We start from the raw sequence: 22,331 nt of genomic DNA on the forward strand, positions 1-22,331 counted from the left end.
GGGGTAGGGTGGGGCCACAATGGGGGGTCGAAGTTTTACATAGGAATATATAGAGTAAATCTTTAAAAATCTTCTTCTCAGAAACTAAACAGCCAGGAAAGCTGAAACTTGTGTGGAAGCATCCTCAGGTAGTGTAGATTCAAAGTTGTGAAAATCATGAGCCCCGGGGGTAGGGTGGGGCCACAATGGGGGGTCGAAGTTTTACATAGGAATATATAGAGTAAATCTTTAAAAATCTTCTTCTCAGAAACTAAACAGCCAGGAAAGCTGAAACTTATGTGGAAGCATCCTCAGGTAGTGTAGATTCAAAGTTGTGAAAATCATGACCCCCAGGGGTAGGGTGGGGCCACAGTGGGGGGTCGAAGTTTTACATAGGAATATATAGAGTAAATCTTTAAAAATCTTCTTCTCAGAAACTAATCAGCCAGGAAAGCTGAAACTTGTGTGGAAGCATCCTCAGGTAGTGTAGATTCAAAGTTGTGAAAATCATGACCCCTGGGGTTAGGTTGGGGCCACAATGGAGTGTCGAAGTTTTACATAGGAATATATAGAGTAAATCTTTAAAAATCTTCTTCTCAGAAACTAAACAGCCAGGAAAGCTGAAACTTGTGTGGAAGCATCCTCAGGTAGTGTAGATTCAAAGTTGTGAAAATCATGATCCTTAGGGGTAGGGTGAGGCCACATTGGGGGGGGGGTGTTAAAATTTTACATAGGAATATATAGAGTAAATCTTTAAAAATCTTCTTCTCAGAAACTAATCAGCCAGGAAAGCTGAAACTTGTGGGAAGTATCTTCAGGTAGTGTAGATTCAAAGTTGTGAAAATCATGACCCCTGGGGGTAGGGTGAGGCCACATGGGGGGGGGGGGGTGTTAAAGTTTTACATAGGAATAAAGAGTAAATCTTTAAAAATCTTCTTCTCAGAAACTAATCAGCAAGATGATTCTTTATAATTGTTAAGACTTTGGCTCCAGGACAATTCTTCGGCCTCACAAGAAGGTTTAGAGTTTGATGTAGCGAAATATCCCATATATAAACAATTGTAAAGGATCTTTTTGAGAACTGCAATACTCAACATGTGATATGGCTATAAAATTGAAGCAGGCAGCTATTTTTTCATTAGAATCTTTTTGTATTACTGTTTTGGGTTATTGCCCTTGATTTATTGATTCTTGATTATTTTAATTAATGCATCCACTGTTAACCAATTATTGTGATGATTATTTTTATACAATAATAAATATTCAATGTATATAAGTTGTTTTGCATAAGTAGTTTTGGGTTAGGCTGGATTAGTTTGTTTATTTTTGATTTCCAATTTTTAGATACTATGAATTATTTTAGGCCGGCACATATATAGGGACAGTGTCTATTGCTTTGTACCGAGCGAATGTTTGGGGTTAAACTTGAACAGGTACGGAGAGATTGAGGGTGTTAACATCCCTGGTCTATCTAATCTTGTGTTTTTCTAACCAACGATACAGAATGTGTGGTCATTTCTGCCCTGTATCGCATTAATACAAGTGTGCGGTCATACCTGCTTGTATTGGTGGTGATTGCAGCGCCTGCGTTAGGTTGAGCTGTTGGCGCAAGTGTGCGGTCATCCCTGCTTGCGTTATCTCTGCTTGCGTTAACGTTGGTACCTGTTGAGTTGCGTAGGTGTGCGGTCATCCCTGCCTGCGTAACGTTGAGTCCCTATATATGTGCAGGAGCGGTGATTAAAGTCTGCTCTTGTAAATATTGGCAGCAATCAGGACTATCCGAGTTCCAAGGGGGAAAAATGGATTTTATTTATACAGGATCTACATGTATTAATGTACATTGTCCAGATTGTATTATGACTCCATTAAGCTGACTTTATCATACCTGTTGTTCCTCAGGTGAGCGATGTGGCCCATGGGCCTCTTGTTTTTTAAATATTATAGATGTATAACTCTATCTCATACATTGCAGTATTTTTTTGATTTTTATTATTATTTCAGAAATCCTTATTCTACAAAATTTTATCCCATGAGTTCTTCAAATATTGAGAGTAGAAGTCTCCAACATTGTAACTATAGATAGCAAGTTAGTAAAAGAACCAAATTATATCGGTCTAGGGTTTGATTAGTGTAAAACAAAGGTGGTATAAAATAATTTTTTAAATATCCTCGTATTAGACAGATTTTTATTAGAGTCGTACGATACATTTTTATTGTGTGTGAACCAGTTTATTTGTCTGGTTCACCCTATGTGATATTTCTTCCCAGTGATGTCCAAAGTATTCCATTTTTTTTTTGGTCTTTCTTACTTGTGATTATTTTATTACATGTTTTATCATGTATTTTAATTTTGATTATGATATAATATGATTATAATATTTTTTTATTGTAGTCACATCTTTTAAAGGGTTCGTCTGTTGATAGTCCGGAATCATTGATTTTCCTTCATTTTGAATAATGTGTTTGCCTGTCTATTGTGAACTAATATGAGCTCTAGTGATATTGTGTTGTTTAATCGTGGTTTTTCTTCATTTCATCTGTCGACTTTCGTTTGACATTTATTTTTTCAATGCAATTTACTATTAGACAGTTACATCTTTGAGGCATGCTTTTTATTATAGTTTGAATAACCTTATAATCAATGTCACAAAACTAGAAATTGATGAACAGGGATTACACTCACTATATTGATATTGAGATTAAATAAGTCAAGATAATCCATCCGTGTGCTTGTACATTAAACTATAAAGTTTATCTGTAATAATTATTACTAATCATTCAACTTTGGGACGTTGTCCATTGCTTAGTATTTACAACTAAATAATAATAGTTTGATTATCAGGAACATTTGCACATTATATATTATAAAGGGACCTCATGATATATTTTACATTTATACAAAAGAAACAAAGTGGAATACTACCGGTAAATAGGGCTCTTATTGTAAACCAACTTTTGTTTGTGGCATCTTTATTTCGGGCTGTACTGGAGATAAACTATCAAACTCGTTCTGATATTACACCCATATGGCAGAGCCTAGTTTGTAGGAAGAAATATACATGTTGAAGAGGCTCTCATGATTTTCACAAATATACTTTATATATCCATTTTTTTTTTCACGTGTCACAAAATTTGCGAAAAATGGGTAAAATATGTAGCATTTTTGATTTGCATCAGTCATTTTTAGCGATTTTAAAAGTTTGTTATAGAAAAAATTACAAGATATGATTTCTGCATATAAAATATTTTGCGATTTGAAAAAGATAGCAAAAAAGGGAAAATTAGATCATTGCGTAAATTTCTTCATATACTGTACAGTATATACCGGTATTATTGCACCTTAACAAAAGTCGGTTTACAGTAATTTGTTTTTGCTATTGATAATTTACCCGGGTTTTTTTTCAAGTATTTGGTACATGTAATTTTTATTTAGCAACATGGAATGCAAATGATATCCCTGTCTCAATTTTCCAAAGAATTCTGTTAATAGATTTTTATGTAGGAGGTTTAATGCTTGTGTTTTACGAGAAAAAAATCCCACTGATATTTGTACAAAGACAACAGTTATATTCTGTTGTTTACCTTTGTGACTTTTTCAAAGTAAGATTTAATAATGAAATGATTAATTCTTTGATGAAATTATAACATTATATTTGTACAATTGTTAGAAAGTTCACTGTATCTGTGAATTTAAGTAACCTAGAAGTGCAATTAACATTTGTTAAGTCAGTCAAAAGTCTTTTTTAACCATTTTAACATTTTTATAAATTTAAAATTCAGATATGACATGGAATATGGAAAACAATCAATGTAGTCAGCGTTTTATTACCTTGCCTAATATATTAAAACTTGGTGCACAATTTTTAGAGTAGATTACTGGTATCTTAGTTATTTTGATTAATACTTATTGTCATTGTTGAGTTTGTAAAGTATTTTAAGGAGGAAAATCTCATGATGTAATCAGGATATGTCATCACAGTTATTAATTAGGTCATTATTAGGTCAAATTATGTATTTGGTTACTGTTTCACAGAATATGGTTTCAATTTCTTGAACATTGCAAAATTGAACTCTTCTCTGTTGATTCACATGGATACATGTATACTTTATATACCTGTACATGTATTACTAGTAATATGTTGACATTTTTTCTCTCCAGTTTATAATTTAATTGGCTCTCACTAGTGCATAAGTGGGCTAAATATAATACTTGGATATTATGGCTCGTTTGGAATTTGTACATTTTCCTGAAATTTATCATTTGCCATCGCCCTTGGTTTTTGTAAAAATAAGATACCCATCAAAACCACCCTCCTTTAATTTCATGCATGCAATCACTGCTGTGGAATCATTAGATTTCGTGGTGGCTCAATTTTCGTGGATTTCGTGGGTACCTCTCATCCATGAATTAACATCCTCCACGAATAATATATTAGGGTTATAAAGTCATATTTCGTTTTGTAGGTATAAGAAAATACACAAAATTACGTCCCCATGCACGAACCTATAAAATTTCAGCAATCCACGAAAATTGGCCCCCATGAAAATTGATGATTCCACAGTATATATTTTGTTAATACTAAAAGCATTACAATATACTGTAGGAAATACCTCATATCAGAAATGAGAATATTTTGTCAGTGATTTATTATCATTTTTATGACCAAAAAGCATTATTCAAGTAAGATTTAATGTCTTGACCAAAATTATGTCTGTCTCTATATGTAATATTATATCAAGCAGGTGACAGTATAGAACATACCAAAACAAAGAAATTGTGCAGTTTAAGACTTTTGATAATCATGTCTTTTTCTCTTATCTTGCATATCTGTGTTGTCATTTTGTCAGTGAACTTGAATAAAATTCCTAAAAAGACTTCTCAGGCAATTCCTGTTGTATTTTCTTTTTCCCAGTGATGTCCAAAGTATTCCATTTTTTTTAATGGTCTTTTTCTTTATTATGCTTTAATTAAAAGCCCACTGCATACATACTTGCAGGTTGTCAATTTTCTCAGCAACTTGTACTTGCCATTCACACAAAAAACTAGAAATACTACTTTCATTTTTATCAGTTTTATTGACTTTAAAAAACAAAGTCTTTGCATTGTTCAAGAACAATTTTGGAATATTGGTACAAATTAAAGACATGTCATATGAAATTTCTGATGAATTCAACATGATATTAGAATACATATGAAAACTGAGTAAAAAAAAATATGGTAACGTTGCAATGATTGAAGACACAAATAATGAACTACTTAAATACAGGCACAGTAGATAAAACTCCTTGACTGATTGGTTCAATGTCAAGATGGATGTGCAATATTTATTCAGATCTGAACACTTCTCAAGACGTTACTTATTACAAACATCTCAAAATTGTATATCTCTACCCTAAATACATGTATCTCAAATCTGTATGTAAATTCTGACCAATCAAGGATGAGATCATTTCAACCTGAAACCACTTATTCATATCAAGTTAAAAATAATTAAATACAGTGTCCAACAGAGATAATTAAACTCACTGTTCACAAAGCGATTCCAATACCCTAACAACATTGTTAACATTGGGTCACTTTCTAATTAAACTGTAAATATGCTGTAATTCAAAATCAAAATACATCACTGCTGGCAGTTTCTTTTCTCTCCTAACCTTGTCCAATTCACCCTCATGTTTTATCCATACCAAAGTCTTCTTACATCTAAGCAACGGCTTGACATAAACACACACAAAACACAAGAGTCAGAGCCTTCCTGCGAGGTCACGCCCCCCACAGATGTCTTTGATCCCCGACCCCTACGTCTCCTCGGTGGTGATGATGCTCTCGTCAAGCTTCTTTTTGTACGCGGCCGCCTCCTCCTCCTTCTGCTGTAGCTGGAGCTTGTACTCTTCCGCCTGTCGCTGCATCTCCTCCAACTGCCGACGCAGACTCTCCTTGTCCAGGTCCACTTCCTGTAAAAAAGATCAAATAAATGATAAACCTTAGATATCATCCTTAAATGATCAAACAACAGATACAGTAAAACACGCTTATAAGGAAGTGCCAGGGATGGGGGATATTACTTCATTATAAATGTAATTCATTATATTAGTGAAGTTTACAACATGTAATAAAGTCTCAATAAATGAAAATCACTTCGCTGTAAGCATCAATTCATTATATGTGTCTTCCTTATAACCATGTTTTACTGTAAACTTTTTATCATTTCATCTATAAAAAGGAGCTTTTTAAATATTTGAAAAGTCTACATGTACAAATCCTGTTAATTTTTATAATTTTCACTGTATTTTTCTATGGACCTTAGTTAGAAATACGTCCATAATCCAAAGAACAGGAAAACCACAGCACATTCAATCTAGCATACCGTGAATCAAGCCAATATCATACTGTAGATTTTCAATTAAGTGTGAGGAATTAATAATATACACACAAAATTGCGAGAAGCAAATCTCGCACATTTTAAAATGTCGCTTTTAGTTTTTGGACATATGTTCAGTAAATAAAACTATAGTAAAACTATGCTGTTCTTGATTTTTTATACTGTACTCACGATTTGGTTATAATGCAGAATTAAGTATTCGCATAAAATAATGAATTAACCAGTGTTTTGAATATGAAAATTATTGTATACACATACCTCTTCATTGTCTTTCTCTATGGGATTAGTATATATACTGGTATCTTCCTCTATAGCTTCAGCCTTCATCTTTTTCATTGGGGGCTCATCAGTCGAATCTAAGGAATTCAAATCAAATGATTCCAAACAAATTTGTGAACATGAAACACCGAAAATTCTCAGGTAAAAGTATGTGCATGCCGAGTTAAAAATTCTAGCTTTCATTTTGAAACATCTCTCCAATTCATTCAATTTTACTATTAATGCAAAAAGGGTGTGACAAAGACCTATCAATGAAAAAGACCTTCTGTCTGTTTGATCGTACTAGCTCATGTCATAAAAGAGTAGTTGTCCCCTCCCTTGCAAAAAAATCTCATACCCATTTCCTAAGGAAAAAGTAAAGCCGTTTTACTTCTATGGCCCAGGAGCCTTATCACTGACACAATTATACTTGATATTTATTCAAGAATTCAATGACAACACAAAACAACATATTCAACTCTTACCCAGCTGTTCATCAGAGGCGTCCCCTGCCCCCATTACGATGCCTTCAGAGGTCATGACCTCTCCTAGCCCCTCCTGGTCCTGGTCAAGTCCTGTGGCTGCCACAATTGTAATGACCTTCTGTGGAATAAATAAAATACATTGTAATTGTGAACATTTCTGTTTTCTGTAATAATTCCTGCATTTGTGTTTTTCTTTAAAGTATCATCTTGAACCAAACATTTCTGTTATGATATTAGTATTACATGTAATAAACAGTAATTGTCTTTTGTCTTACACCCCCCCCCCCTTTTACCAAAATTAAACTTAATGCACTTGTATACAAAATGTTCTATAACATGTTCCTTTCATTCCACACAAGAGGACACAAGTCTGTATGATCTCCACCTTTTACATTCCACAAGGGAAACAACTCTGTATGACCCCTTCCCACAGTTACCTTTCCCTCTTTCTCCCTACAATTGCCTGCTCCACCTCTCTATCATCCTCTCCTTCCCCGTTTAACGGTAACTTACCTTTCTCTACATCATCCATCACCACCTGTACCAAGTCTCTTTATCAGTCCGTAAATCAATGCCACCCTCCTCTAGCCTGTCTCTCCATCAAACCCCTCCCTTTCCCTTCCTCACAAAGGGACACAACTCTGTATGCCCCCCTCCCTTCTAATTACCTGTCCTTCATTCTCCCTCTCTCACTACCTCCTCCCTCATTGCCTGTCCCTCCATCAACACCTCCCTTTCCCTTCCTCACAAAGGAACACAACTCTGTACACACCCCCCACCCCCTCTTTTAATTACCTGTCCTTCATCCTCTTCCACCAGTCCCTGTTCTACGTCCCCCTCCATCACATCCCCCGCCCCAAGGATCGACGTCTCCTGGGTGACCACGGTGTCATCCTCGGTCACTATCCCGTCCTCAGTTAGCACCCCGTCCTGGGAGATCAGTGTCCCCGCAGACAGACCCTGCTGTTTGATGATGTTGGTCAGCGCGATCTTACCAGCCTCTGCATGAAGAGGAAATTCAGGTTATGTTTATTAATTAAATAATTCAAAGATATACAGTTTGATGGTTTTTTTTATTAAGAGGAAAGGGTCATGGTGATTTTCTTAAGAGCTTTTAAAAAGGAAATTCAGATTTTACTGACAATATGGTGCATTGATATACAGTTGGACACTTACATATTTGGTAAGAGGAAATTCAGGTTACTGTAAATGCATCTTAAGTGGCATACATGTACAATATTTGGCAGAAATTTATTTTTTAACAAGTTGGTTAGCATAATTCTGAAAGTACCTATTCTTGTACATGAATTCAAGACATTTAGCAATGCACATGTACATAATTGGAGAGGCCACTTTACACCAAAAACCCTCTAAACAGAATACAAAATGCAAGATGTATACAGTAACAAATACAAAAGGTCAATGCTACACACCAGTGAGGGCTATTGATTGGCCGCTCTCCATCGCTGAGGAGATGATTCCGCCCTCTGTGGTGGTTATCATGGTGATTCCCTGACTCTCCAACCACGACATCGCATCAGTGTTCGCCGTCGTCACTGGAAGTAAAATGGAAAATAATTACAAGTCAGTAATATAGCACTCATTCTAATTGTTACAAAATTATCTTTTGAAAGATTATTAGTTTTGTTCTCTGCATTGTTTTCCCAAGTTTTCTTACAAGTCAATGCATGAAAGAACTGAATGTTCTATTTTAAAAAAGAAAGATGCAGGTGATGAATAACTGATGTAGTGGAAAAGCAATACAATCAGAAATGATGTGTAAGGTCTAAAAAATATATTTCTTTATATTCTCAAGCCAAAATATTTAATCATATACTGCTGATATTTTATTTCACCTAATATACTGCAAATTAAAAAGATGGGGAAAACCTGAGCATTTTTTGCTTATTCATGAAAAATTGAGTTATGTCCCTTTAACAAAATTGCAATAAAAGTTATCAAAGCAGCAGTGCCTGAGAAACTTATCATTTATTTCTTGGCCTTACTGAGCATACCCTGTGTGCTGGTGTTTGGGGCTGTGGCTTCAGCCAGAGCTGCTAGGGTAGCCAGCACGGAGGAGTTCGTCTGATCCTGACTGTCTGTAACACACACAGATAACAGTCAAATACAAATGCATTTAAAGGGTTTTTTTTTTCTTTGGTCAACATTTTCTTCTTTAGGAAAAAAAGACCTTTCTCCCACAGTATCCATTTAAAATAAATTCCTTTTTCTCAAAGTTTTTATTACATTTTCTTTAGATACATGTAAATCAGCGTCTTTAATATTCTTTATTGGACAGTGCCAAATTTGACCAACTATTCACCCTGCTCTCCCTCGGTCTTTTATTCTGCCCCAATACAAGCCTACCGGTTTATCTTTCCAATAATTCCCACATCTTATATATACTTCATATACCAGTAATGGCCCCATCATATTCTCTGTTCTTTTAGAGGGCTCTTAAAATTTGCCCCCTATTCATTCATATCACGCACCCCCCCCCCCCCCCCCCCCAGCCTCCTTCATTTAAATAACACACCACCCCTATCTCACCGTGTTTGCCATCCAGGTCTGAAGACACTGTCACCGTCTCCTCAATATTTTCTGGATCCACCTCTGTGGTTTCTATGGTGACAGTCTCATCATCTCCCATACTGCCTATATGTGTGTGCTGTCAAAATGAACAGATTACCATATGATTTTATTTTTTTAAAGTTGCATAAAATTCAACAGACATTAAGATTTGCAAATCCAGTGATTATCAGCGAAAAAATTATGCTCAGATTGTCAACAAAAATATCTTAAGTTGGTTGGGAAAATGCAAAAAATAGTTTAAAGATGACAAAATCATGGTGTGTTATGAGGACAAGCACAGTACCTGAGCTAGCTGTAATATTTGTACGAGGTCCGCTCGGCCATTTCCAATGGCAATATCTAAAGGAGTTCTGTCAAACTATAAGTATAAAGCATTCATTATTCACACTTTGCATTCATAATAAATATACATTTGAACCTTCAATTTTTTTTAAATTTTGGGCCCAGAGGGCATACAAGATAACAATTAATAGAGAGAAATTTCTAAAAGAGAGATTCAACCTATAAAATAGTCCATACACAAACATGAACATGTAATCAAAGGTTTTAATTTCCTTTTTGCTCAGTTTTTCTAGCTCAAACTTCACAAATTACACGATTCAGATCAATTTTATTAAAACGGAGATATTGAGTTGTTCCCCTTTTCAATATGGCAATTAAATCAATCACAGAAAGTCAGAAACAGCACTTCACCTGATTCTGTGTATGGGACACTTTAAATCAATTTTCTGAAACATTTACTATCTCCTCACTACCCATACCTTGTTTTCACACGTTGTGTCTGCTCCATGCTTGATCAGGGCCTCCATAACGTGGGCGTGTCCCTTTTCTGTGGCCCAATGTAAGGGGGTCATCTTAAGCTGCATTAAAAAAATACGGAGTATGAAAAATCTATTACTAGTCATCTAAAAATAACCTAAATGACAAGCATAAGCATTCCTAAATTAGATTTTTATTTGTATTTGCAAAATTTAAAATTATTTAATTGAAACTTTAACTTAAAAACGTTGACTTTCATTCTTCCTTTCAATATATTTGGCAATAAAATTGCCTATACAGTAGAATTGACCTGACATGCGGTGCCTGAAGATGATTTTTTTTTTATCCTAACTCAGTATTATATAATTTCTGAATGGTTTCTTTAGATTCAACTCTATTGTAGATAAACAAAGAATTAATTCAGTGATGGTTTACAAAGCATTATCCGCTATTGTAGATTAACAAATGATTATCCACTATTGTGGATTAACAAATGATTATCCACTATTGTGGATTAACAAATGATTATCCACTATAGTGGATTAACAAAGGATTATCCATCCACTGACCATGTCTTTGGCATCCACATCCGCCGCGTGCTGGACCAGTAGATCCACAATGTCAGAGTGACCTTCCTGAGAGGCCACATGGAGGGGCGTCCTGTCAACCTTTGTCCGGGCGTCCCTACTGATCCCCGCCCTTAGGAGAACCTCGGCGGTCTCTAGGTGACCAAACTGGGCCGCAAAATGTAGTGGGGAGGTGCCTAACTGCAAAACACAGAGACAGGGTTTTTCAATTACTGAGTCAAAACATAAAGTGAACAGTTTACAAGTAATTCATTTCAGGAAATCGAATTACACTTCTCTCCTTTATTAGTTATAAGTGTTCATGATTATCTTAATTTTAAAGATCCTGTAACATTCAAGAGAAATGTAATTTATCGATTAAACATATTAGTTGTCAAGAGTTTTTACGATCATGTTAAGTACCCAGTCTGTTGTGAATGGAGCACCATTAGACATAAGTGTACGGACGTCATCCGTCTCTCCCCTCTTGGCGGCCTCCAGGAGCCTCTTTCCCAGATCAACCAATGACATCTTGGCGTAGTACTGCCGTGACTTTGGGAAGATAACAATGTCCTTCTCTTTGGCAGGCTGTAATGATAGGATAAAGAAATATTTAGCATAGGATTGGACCTTCTCTATTCAAACATAATAAATTCAAAGATGTACAGATGTGAAACAGTTATTCAATTATCACAATCAAAGGTAGAATGTACTCTATTCTCTTTTTTATCTATGATATAGAAATCTTATAAAATCTTATAATGATCAAAGAACGACAAATATGAAACACATAACATTCAATCATCACAATCCAAGGGGGGCCACTCTTTTTTATGAATGGAGCTAAAACAAATATATATATGCAAAAATCATTTGGCACATCTGATAGGTTTCACTACAGTCTAGATGTATTCAAATTATTACCTTAGAAAATCTAGATTCTCAAACACTGGACTTGAATGTGCTGACAAACTTAATCATAGTTTATGTTAATGTATTACTGCAACAGTTTGGGCTTTATTGAACATGCACATGGGCCTGAATTGCTCAGGGATAGAGCTTATGACTAGAAATACATTCCTATACCTGGCAGAACAGTGATGACACAGATACATGTTAAATAATCTTAAGCCAACTAAATAACTTCTTTGCCTTCACATCAATAAGCTTTTAATATGTTTTCATGTTATGAATATTAACATGGACACGTCCATATTCCCATACCTGAGACTTCTGTTGGACAAACTGTATTTCTGGACAGAGTATGATTTCCTTAGCAGCCTGTTGATCCTCGATGATCTGTTCCTCTACGGTAGATATCACTAACCCGGGGTCCAGACCCTCCTCTGTTAGTGACGCCGACATCGGCAAGCAAGTCTCTGTGTCAACATCAAGAAGTGATCAGATCAAGATGGACATCAGAGGCACAGATTAGATCCTGTCTAGTTAAGAAAAAAAAAAGCTCATTACAATCTTGATGTCAGACCGTGTTTTGAATATCAGTGCCCCAGTAAAGCACCTGACTAGAGATTCAGACCTTTGCGTTGTCACCAATATTTTCAAATCACTCAATGCAGTCTTCAACTCAAATCCTTAAAGGAAAAGTAGTTTGAGGTCAAAACTCGACTTGAGTACTGACTTGAAGAAAGTTGGTGACGTACTGACTGTTATTGTTTCTCCTATATCTAATGTTTCATTTGTTGCGCCGCCCGAACTGACGGGGGAAAACCTAGCCGACGCCGATTTTCGAGGGTGAAAATCATTTAAGGGGGTAGGAGGAATATGATGGTCAGACCGGTTCCAATGCTGGCACCACATAGCTCAGTGAATAGAGCACCCGTCAAGAGATTCAGAGGGCCTGGGTTCAAATCCCTGTCTTGTCTGTCATTATTCATTTCTGTACATTTCCATGTTTTGTCTGTCTACCTTCTTTTTAATCACTTCATATATTTATACATTATTACTTTGGAATTGAAGTTTGAGAGCAGTAGTCTGTGAACAGTGTATAGCAGGCCTGGATCAAGGATAGCTGCAGGACTAAAGCCAGGTGTAGTTCTTAAAAGGGTAACAACTTCCCAGTTCTCCTAGTACTCATGGTATGAAGTGTTATAAATATAATTTACAACTGTTCTATGCTGCTACGCTCCGTGAAGAAAAATAAGTTTTATTGTTCTGAATCTAAATGCCAGAGTGCATGAGACTTAATCGCTGGTTACTGTCGTACATAGTATGGAATTCACAATATGACAACTGCATTTTGGCTCTTTGGGTGCTTTCCTGTGTTAATTACTGATTCTCAACTTTCTTAAAAGCACATCGACCCAAACACAAATTAGCGGGAACGGAAGTAACATGTGCATGAAACGGAAGACACATTTTTCTGTTAACTTCCGTTTCAAGTGGGATTTAGTATAGAAACCATATTGATATTTTCTTGATTTTAGCATTCCAAACGTAAAAAAGTTACCTTCTTGTTGATTTAAATAAGTTCAAATTTTCCAGATTCAGGCTAAAAAACCGGAAGTAGTTCCTACAATGGAGTTTTTTGCAGAGCAAGATATTCATACGCACAATGGTACAGTTTATTTCAAAAATTGTGAATTAATACAAGAAATTAAGCACTATTTCCGAAACCTTAACTTTTTTTTAGTAGTCTTGACAAGACAAATATTCATGTTAGATAAAATATTCATTATTTTGAACTATTTTGTTTGTGCATTTAGACCGTAAAAGGGCAAACGGGAAATCGCGCGTTGTACGTGACCATTGACGTGATTTGCTAAAAACTACTTCCTGCTGTTGAAAGTGACCACGCCTACTCATACATCACAAAAGGAGGAAGCCGATACCGACGAACGAAGAAACTCATGTTTGCAAAATATTTATTGTGTTTCTGCGATAATATTTATGAATGCCTTATGATAGTGTGTGCAGCAAATCGAAACGTTGCACATTATGTTATCTAGGGTCCCTGTTATCTAAAAAATGCTTCTTCCGAGACATTGATTTTTCAAGTTCTTTGGGGTACACGGAGGGAGAAATGGCATCAGCTGTTTTTGGGCTCGCGAGTTTGTAGTTGTGTAATTTTAGGCTTAGTAGAAAAGTCATGAGATTTATGTTTAAGGATGAGCTACAACAACATAAGGACATTAACAGGGACGTGTGAACGATGTCACAGTACTTTGCAGTCGGTAGCAGAGCTTTTGATCCTGTCGTGTGATGCTAGGCCCATTAGAACTGATACCATATCCAGCAAGTCAACGTTTGTGCAGGTAAGCGAAAGAATTATCGCCAGCGCCAAAACGATTAAGACGTTGATGAAAAGCGTTATTAATTATGTTCACATGATCACCACGAAATCGGTGGAGATCTGCGAAGGCTTGACTGAGCTCACTTCGACTGTGGTAACTTTCATGGAACTGTGTAGTCATGTTTCTTACATTTGTGCAATATCTTTTAAAGACTGTTGTCAAGCAATCCCAGGACTTGTCGATCGGTATTCTATATCCTTAGCCGGCTTAGAGATAAAGTTAAGCTGCAATCGGCTAAAAAAGACCCGAGTGGACGACCTATCTCCGCAGCTAATCATCGACCTGTGTTCAAACATTTCTAAACACATATCGGTACTAACGAATATATGCAAGTCTGCCGACGAAAAGGTACGTGATGAAGGAACAAGAGACCAGTTCAAACTGTGCGTCAAAAGCGTGACTTGTGCCGCAGGATGTCTAATCGCCAGTATTAAAACATACAAATCTCACCCCAGCACCAGGTATCATGCTCGCTTCATCAACTTCTGTGACCCAGTTTCCACCACTGCCCAAGCTCTTGTCACCTTCGCCACGGAGGAAGACTTCGTCGGCAAAGAGGCTGTGTTGTCTCCCGAAGCAAGGGATGTACAGAAGTCGATTCTTGGTAAGCATCAAACAATTAGGTCCTGGGGCTCAGGATTGTCTATAATCTGTGGTTTTTGAAAGGCCCCTGGTACTTGTCTCAATCCGAAAAAGGTACAGTATCATTTTCCCAGAAATGACTGAAGTCTGTTTATTTACCCAGTCTGCCTTCAAGTCCTTAATTAGTCAGAGTGCAACTGTGGATATATCAAATAATTATATTAAATAACTTACAATATCCACACTTAATATTAAGGGGTAATAATATTTGGGAAAAATTAAACTATATGTTTTATATTCCAACCTTTAGTAAAGTTTAATAAAGTCTACAAGTAAAGTTAACATTAGAATACCAAAGTAATGGTAGGTTTCGATTCACACGTACATGACTTTCGGAATCCCAATATTCTCCAAAAAGTTGCAAGTTTTCCCAATTTCAATACATGTATATGGCATCATCCCTATAACTATTATCAGCTGGTGAAAGAACCTTAGCACTCAAGGTGTGAATTTTGCTATCAGAATATTATCATACGGTACTTAAACATGTTAAAAGAGAATAAAGTTTGTGTCAAGAGCGTGAAAGCAAACAAGCCCTTTTCTATAAGCCTCTCATTAAATAACTGTAAAGTTCCTATGGAAATATCTTATTCATGTAGAAATGAATGAAGTCAAGATTTTATGAATAATCTTGTAAGAATCTTCTGTTGTTCCCTAATTTAATCCAAAAACAATATAGTAGCCTAATGTTAACCATGGATTTGAAAGTTCTGCAATTGTGAAATTTATTGATTTATTTCAATTTCAATAACACCAATGACATCATTTACAAGACTTAACATGTATAAATTTGGGAAAAAATTACAATAGGATATTATATATATATACATGATATAATATATTTTTATGCCGCATTTATCACATTTATTGGACAATCATATTAAAAGGTGGCCGGCTGCTCATTGTCACAATATAAACTGACCCCTAAGTGTCATTGACATGATCATGTGTTGATGTAGCTAGATTTGATTAGTTGAATTCAGGAACTGCAAGTTTGATCCTTCTAAAATATTATACAAGCAATTCAATCACTTTTCATTTTTCATTGTGTTCAAGGTGGTGTGGGTCTAGCTGCACTTTCATATTGTGATTCAGATGTACTTCCTATCAAAATAAACAATAAAATCAAGTATAATTTAAAAAAAAAAAAATTTCCTTTCCTAAAATCGTTACTTAACAGCATTGTGCAATGGGTTAAGGCGTTCACTCAAATTTATAAGTCATGAGTTTGAATAACGTTGGGGCGTTTACCGGTATATTTTTTTACTTTTCTAAGAAGTTTTGAAAAAACTTATTTTTTAGTCAATATAATTATGATATTTGAAAATTTTAAAATAATGAATTTCAAAGTATTTTATATGATTATAATGTAGTTGGTACATTAAATAAATATTGACAGATGTCACATACCCTAACTCTTGTTTAAATATATGACAAAATGCTTGTAATGATATGTTTTGGTAAAAAAAAAAAATACTAGGACTTTAAATATCAGACCACAGAACATCAACTACAATGTAGCAAGCATTCTGACAAATTGCTATGGACATCTGGAAAAAACATTGAATTGAAACTGTAGTTATAGAAAGTGTATTTTCAATCCACTTCAGCATTTCCAACTTGCGATATAAGTTAAAGCAATGGAAAAATATTTTACTTAGTACATGTATCAGCAAATATGAGAAGATCCCAATTCAATTTTTCCTCAAACATCTGTGTCAATTTGTCCCCGCTCATTTCAAATGTTTTAAAATAGATGTAAGCTGTATATTTTTAATCTTGTCAGTTAATGTTCTGCGGTCTTAATTGCCGAAAAAGACAAAAATAGTTTTTGCCAACAAATAAAATCATAATACCCAAAGTCAAATTGAAAGTCAAGGTCATATAACCTGGTCAAAAACCAGTTTCTGAGAAAATGCTGAAAATATTATTTTTATGCATAATTGCTTATTTTAAGCTTCCTGATCATGCCAAATTTGGCCGCTATAATCTTGAACTTGGCCATCATCAAGGAACTTTGAGACATACATGTATATATATACTCAAGGATTCAAGATACATCTACCAGGGTTAAACAAAGAACCTAAAAATTTCCACTATATAATAAGGATACATACACTTGAAATATCCATATTTGCAATATCAAAAATTAATGGGTAAAAATTTTGTGATGATGGGGATTATTGGTATTTTTGCTCTGAACTGTATTTTGCCCTTTTACTGCAAAGTGCAAACGTAAACCTTATCGATAAATGGTCCTGACACTTGATAACATGAAGTATTCAATTATTTTTTTCAATGCACACCTCTTCTCTCTCTCTCTCTTTCTCTCTCTTTCTCTCTCTCTCTCTCACCCTCTCTCTCTCTCATGGGAAGATTAGCTATTTAAAGTTCAAGGCCATCTTCTGCTCAAAGTTATATAATAGACTAAGTATTATGAACATTTTTTAATAAATTAATTCCAATGCCTTATGTTAATTGATTAATTGTAAAAATGACATGTTTGATTTCATACATGTATTAGCTTAAGGTACAATTAATGTATATTTTTTTTTATTCTAAATGGAAAGAAAGTTAACATGCTTAATAATGAAACTGATTTAATATGACTAAATCAGATTTATTAATCAAACAATTTAATATCAATTTTGTCATATTCATCCCCCAAATCTACTCCTTTCCCCACCCACATTTTACTGGTAAAACAATGTAATCTGTAAGCTGTGAACTGCTTCACAGTGAAGCGTTAGATTTCCCAAGGGCCCCGTCAAAATTTGAGAGACTCCCTACAGATGCTTAGATAATAAATCAACTGTCAATTAGAAAGTCAATATTTTCAAAATGAATTGCCACCACCTAGCCCCCAGCTGGAAACCAGGTCAATGATTTTCTGTGTCTATACTGGGAAGGGGCCTGATGTCAGCTTGCCGGGCTGTGATGTAAATCGGTGGGTGTGGCCCCACTTTGTGTTAATTTACCTGAGAAATATGTTAAAACGCACAGGTACATCCGACACAAAGGCCAGGTATTGTTGCTATACCTTTTGACTGGCCTCTAAACAGCTAACTTAGGGGTTTTGAATTTATGACACCATGTTAAGAATAAATTTTTAACTTGATCGAAATTAAAAAAAATATATTTGTTGATATATATATATTTGTAATTATTTATGTAGTTAAATATAATTGTGGGTTAGAATTTCAAGGTGGAGATAATTATGTACATTCTTCATCTACAATTTCATGATATAGATTTATTATCAAGCAGTACAAAGTTGATTAAAATAATTAACAAAGTCTACCATCCGTAAGTCTAAGCATCCTTATAATGACAACTGTCATTTTATAACAAATAATGAAGCCATGCAATTTTATAATTCACTTTGACAATATAGTGAAGAACTGAACCCCTAACTTAAAGTTCATTCGAAAATGTGTTTTTAATGCAGAAATTCTCTTTTATGATGAAAATTTAAAAAAATTATAATTCAATTTTTTTATCGATCTCTTTTATAATGAAGGCATTTGCAAATGAGATGAGCCATAATAAATTTGGTAAAACTTACTTTTCAGTTCATGAATAATCAATTAATTATTTCAACATGTTCAATCTGTTTAATTTGCATTTGCATCCAGTAATCTAATACATTCATTTTCGTATATGATTTAATCTAGGCCTTAGTTTTGATTAGAAATTCAAAAAAGTATATATATTAAAATGAGGCCATTCTGAACTTAAGCTCTAATAGTTTATAGATACAGTATTGCAAAATGGAAAAAAAATGAAAAAAAAAATAAGACCAGAAGAGACAAAAATATACCTCATGGAGAGAAATAGATTAAAAACTTAAGAATCGCACAAAGTTTAAGTTGATTCAAGTGGTTAAAAGTTTAAACAACAACAGCATGTGCGAAAAGGGCATAATTATATATACACCGGCATGACAATCACATAATCCCATTGCAATATAATTCAACATGCGCATAATAAATTTTTCATGCTCAGAATTTTCACCCCACAGGGTGCTAAGCTAGCTAGCCTAGAGTCTATTGTAAAATGAAGGCTCCACCCTGTAAAGTTATTGAACAATCACTCTAGCATTGTACAGCAGATAGCCAGACAGGAAGCGCGACACACCCATTGTTAAGTGGTCGGACTGAAGTAGATAATTGTCAATGGAGGCACAACAGCACTTCAGTAAAAATCCTCGGGAAAAATTTGGTCGTCACTTGATGATTTGTAGATTTGTATATAACTGTTGAAGGAGGTCTCCAGTGTTTTTGAGAAAATTTTCAGGGTTTTTAATTTTTTTTAATTTAAACATAACAGCTAGCTTAATTGTTCAGTGAATTTGATTTCAGCTAGATTGCTATATGGGAATTTTAATCTCGATAGTTAATATATATCTTGATAGTAATATAAAATGTTGGACTGAAAGGGAGTTGCAATTAACATGATTAAGAGTGTTTGTATTTTAAACTAAAGTGTCAAATTGTTAGTGTCAGATAGCTAGTACAGTTATTGATCAACAAATTGCAAATTTTACAATGTCCTGTAATGGAGCATGCATCTCCCACACGTACCACACATTATCTATCCCCACCCACCCTCATATTTATCTCACTTTTATCTTGATTAACAGGGGAGAAAAATATGTGCTCTAGCTCTCCTTGACAGAAATTTTTTTTCATCATAATGTCTATTGAAAAAAAACATATGCTGAAGTTGATATTATCAGATTACAAGTGATTGCCGTGAAGAAATATCTCTTAATGGAAAAAAAACATCTTTCAAATAAAACCAACTGACGATTAATAAATCCTTCTTTATGTTCAGCTGCCATCTGTTACAAATAAGTAACCGTACATAAAAAAAAAAATAACGAAAATCTACTTTTAGTATATATCTCCAACATTTACACAAGTGTCAATTAATGTATATGCTGTGTTTATTTCCCAAATGATATGTCAAGTACTTGTCACCCATTTTTCAGTCAATAAATTGCATCTGTTGTAAGTAGGTTTATTCAGGCCCAAGCAGAAATAAAGTCCATGTTTATTTGCAAGAAAACTGTCATTTTGTCAATTTTTTACTGGGAACAAATTAGTACTATTGTTTTCCAGCTTCTAGTATTCCAATTTGCCTGTCAATTTTAATTTGTTACAAATTCAAGTCATTGATATACCGTAATAAACATTACTACAAAAAGATTATTCATGCGCTGATCCAAAACATTTTTTCCATTGGTGTGTGGGGGGGGGGGGGGGGGGGGGATCATGGGAGGATATTTAAATTTTTTCGAAGGGGGTCCAAGATTTTCTGTAATTTTACTATAAAAAGAATAATATTATTGCACTGTGAGTAACTGACTCCATGATTTTTTTTTATTTCAACAGCGGCCTGTATGAGCATCGTCTCTGCCTGTATCCAGCTGTGTCGCACGGTTCGTGAACTTTCCTATGACCTCATGACCTCACATCACAAGGACAAACTGCGCATGTGCATGGACAATGTTGACCGTTCTTCCGTCCAAATCCACGAGATTCTGCAGCGATATCACGAAAGTGAACAATCCTCTCACCTAAACTCCACTCACTCTAGTGACAAGGGAAGTAACTGTGATAATAATTCTACGTCTGCCAAGGGAAATAACTCTCCACCCCGCCACTTGGCCAATTTATTTCGGGAAGAGTTTCCGGAACACGGCAAATCTCCCGAGAGCCCCCCACACGAAAAATTCACTCAGCTTTTACGTGAACAATCTCCTTTGGCTAGCAGCAATAGTGGGGATTTGCGTCAAAGTGAACAAAATTCTGGAAATGTGGATGGGTATTCTGAGCGAGGGACTCGTGACAGTCCAGAGGAGATGACGATTCCAGGTAGTCCATCCTCGGAAACTTCGGGACATTCAGCGGCATCAAGATAATCAATGTACCTTATGTACTGACGGTAGAAAAACTAGTTTATTTACCTTGATTTGCTCCAGGAAAAAAAAGTAGGTTATGAATATTTATTAACATGAACATTATTACTGTAAGAAATACAATTTTACATGTGTATGTTCTTTATAGAATATATATTTATTAGGAAAAACCACGCAACTTTAGTCACTTGAAAAATCAAATTGATATACTCCTCCTAGTCATGATCATTTAAAAACAGGTTTATTTTTTAACTGTTAGTCATTTGTATAGGAAAAAAGTTACCTTTGTGTAAATCACTCTCATATTGATTTATGAATGAAGTGTAGATGTACTGTTATAATGTTGGTAGTATTTGTTGATGCATGAAGTTTCTGTATGGTAGTTGATAATGTCACCACAGTTATTATAGTAAAAAGCCTCAATACCATCTACTTATTGGTTTTCCTTAGAGAGAGAGAGAGAGAAAGAGAGAGAGAGAGGGGGTATGGGGGAAAACAGATAGACAAAAGGAATGTCAGGAAAAAGTGTTCGAAAGAGATCCACACCTCATGTCACTAACTGTGCCACTATCCATTAAAAGCTGAACACGACTCGTAAAAGGCATTGTAAGCCAGTCCTCTTAACAGTTAAAAAATATTTTTATTTCTCCGCAGCTATCCCAACAACCCCAAGGTTATATTATATATTAGCTACATACAGTCCTCTGAACAGTTTGAAATGTTTCGATGTAGAGGTCTCGTTTTTGTGGACATTATACATTTTAATGTCACTGTGTTATTCAATTACAATAAAATTATATTTTCTGCACCTTTTCTAACCCAGGAGCAAAGGAACATCAAATATACTGTAACAGGTCATTTAATGCATCATGTACACACACAAAATGCAAACGACAAGAAATAAGTGCAAAAAATCTAAGACAACTTAGGTAATACTATGGAATCATTATAATTTGTGGTGGCTCAATTTTCTTGGTATTCAAGGATAACCATCATCCACAAATTTACATCCTTGACAAAAAACCTAATACCATATGAAAGATATAGTTTTTCTACTGAAACTGAAAACCAGTGCATTCACGAAATTACATTAAAAAAACCCACAACCCATGAATATTGACCCTCACAAAAGTAGACGATTCCACAGTACTACGCGTCAGCCAAAAGTTGTGCAATCGTATGTAAAAAAAAAAATTGAGGGGTTCAATCTTCCGAGACATTTTTGAGTAGTGTTCAGCTTTAAGGTACCTCACTACACCCAGACTTATACTTTTTAAGACACTACGTCAAAAGATGGCAATTTAAATTTTTTTTTTAAACGTTATATTGTTTGATTCCGTTGTATATCGTCGTAACTCAGTGGTTAAAGTATCAGGCTAGTGAACCGCAGGTCATGAGTTTGAATCCACCTGGAGCTTTTGTTCATGTTTACC

The 22,331-nt window shown here is 35.0% G+C and overlaps 2 protein-coding genes and 1 long non-coding RNA gene across 6 annotated transcripts; 2 read left to right on the forward strand and 1 right to left on the reverse strand.

Annotated features, from left to right (window-relative positions):
• Positions 1-5,659: 5,659 nt before the first annotated feature.
• Positions 5,660-13,619, reverse strand: LOC128172043 (GA-binding protein subunit beta-1-like). Of its 4 annotated transcripts, none has more exons than XM_052837812.1 (13): positions 13,490-13,619; positions 12,247-12,464; positions 11,446-11,610; positions 11,026-11,223; positions 10,459-10,557; positions 9,981-10,055; positions 9,656-9,773; positions 9,121-9,204; positions 8,539-8,661; positions 7,901-8,106; positions 7,106-7,223; positions 6,621-6,718; positions 5,660-5,934 (listed from the first exon to the last, which is right to left on the reverse strand). In XM_052837812.1, exons 2-13 carry the CDS (start codon positions 12,385-12,387, stop codon positions 5,779-5,781), a joined length of 1,581 nt encoding a protein of 526 aa, XP_052693772.1. In that variant the 5' UTR covers positions 12,388-12,464; positions 13,490-13,619; the 3' UTR covers positions 5,660-5,778. The 4 variants fall into 4 exon arrangements, with proteins under 4 accessions (XP_052693772.1, XP_052693774.1, XP_052693773.1 ...); XM_052837814.1 differs by having other exon boundaries at positions 12,247-12,460; positions 13,490-13,550; XM_052837813.1 differs by lacking the exon at positions 13,490-13,619 and adding an exon at positions 13,247-13,396.
• LOC128172044 (uncharacterized) lies at positions 13,470-13,987 on the forward strand. The gene is made up of 2 exons (XR_008242185.1): positions 13,470-13,597; positions 13,746-13,987. It is a non-coding gene; the product is annotated as an uncharacterized LOC128172044 (long non-coding RNA).
• Positions 13,988-14,000: 13 nt separating this feature from the next.
• Positions 14,001-21,330, forward strand: LOC128172045 (talin rod domain-containing protein 1-like). Its single transcript, XM_052837817.1, has 2 exons — positions 14,001-14,937; positions 20,372-21,330. The coding sequence occupies exons 1-2, from the start codon at positions 14,148-14,150 to the stop codon at positions 20,899-20,901; spliced, it is 1,320 nt and encodes a 439-aa protein (XP_052693777.1). The 5' UTR covers positions 14,001-14,147; the 3' UTR covers positions 20,902-21,330.
• Positions 21,331-22,331: the final 1,001 nt, after the last annotated feature.

The sequence above is a fragment of the Crassostrea angulata genome, chromosome 2 (genome assembly GCF_025612915.1).
Source record: "Crassostrea angulata isolate pt1a10 chromosome 2, ASM2561291v2, whole genome shotgun sequence".
NCBI classification, from domain to species: domain Eukaryota; kingdom Metazoa; phylum Mollusca; class Bivalvia; order Ostreida; family Ostreidae; genus Magallana; species Magallana angulata.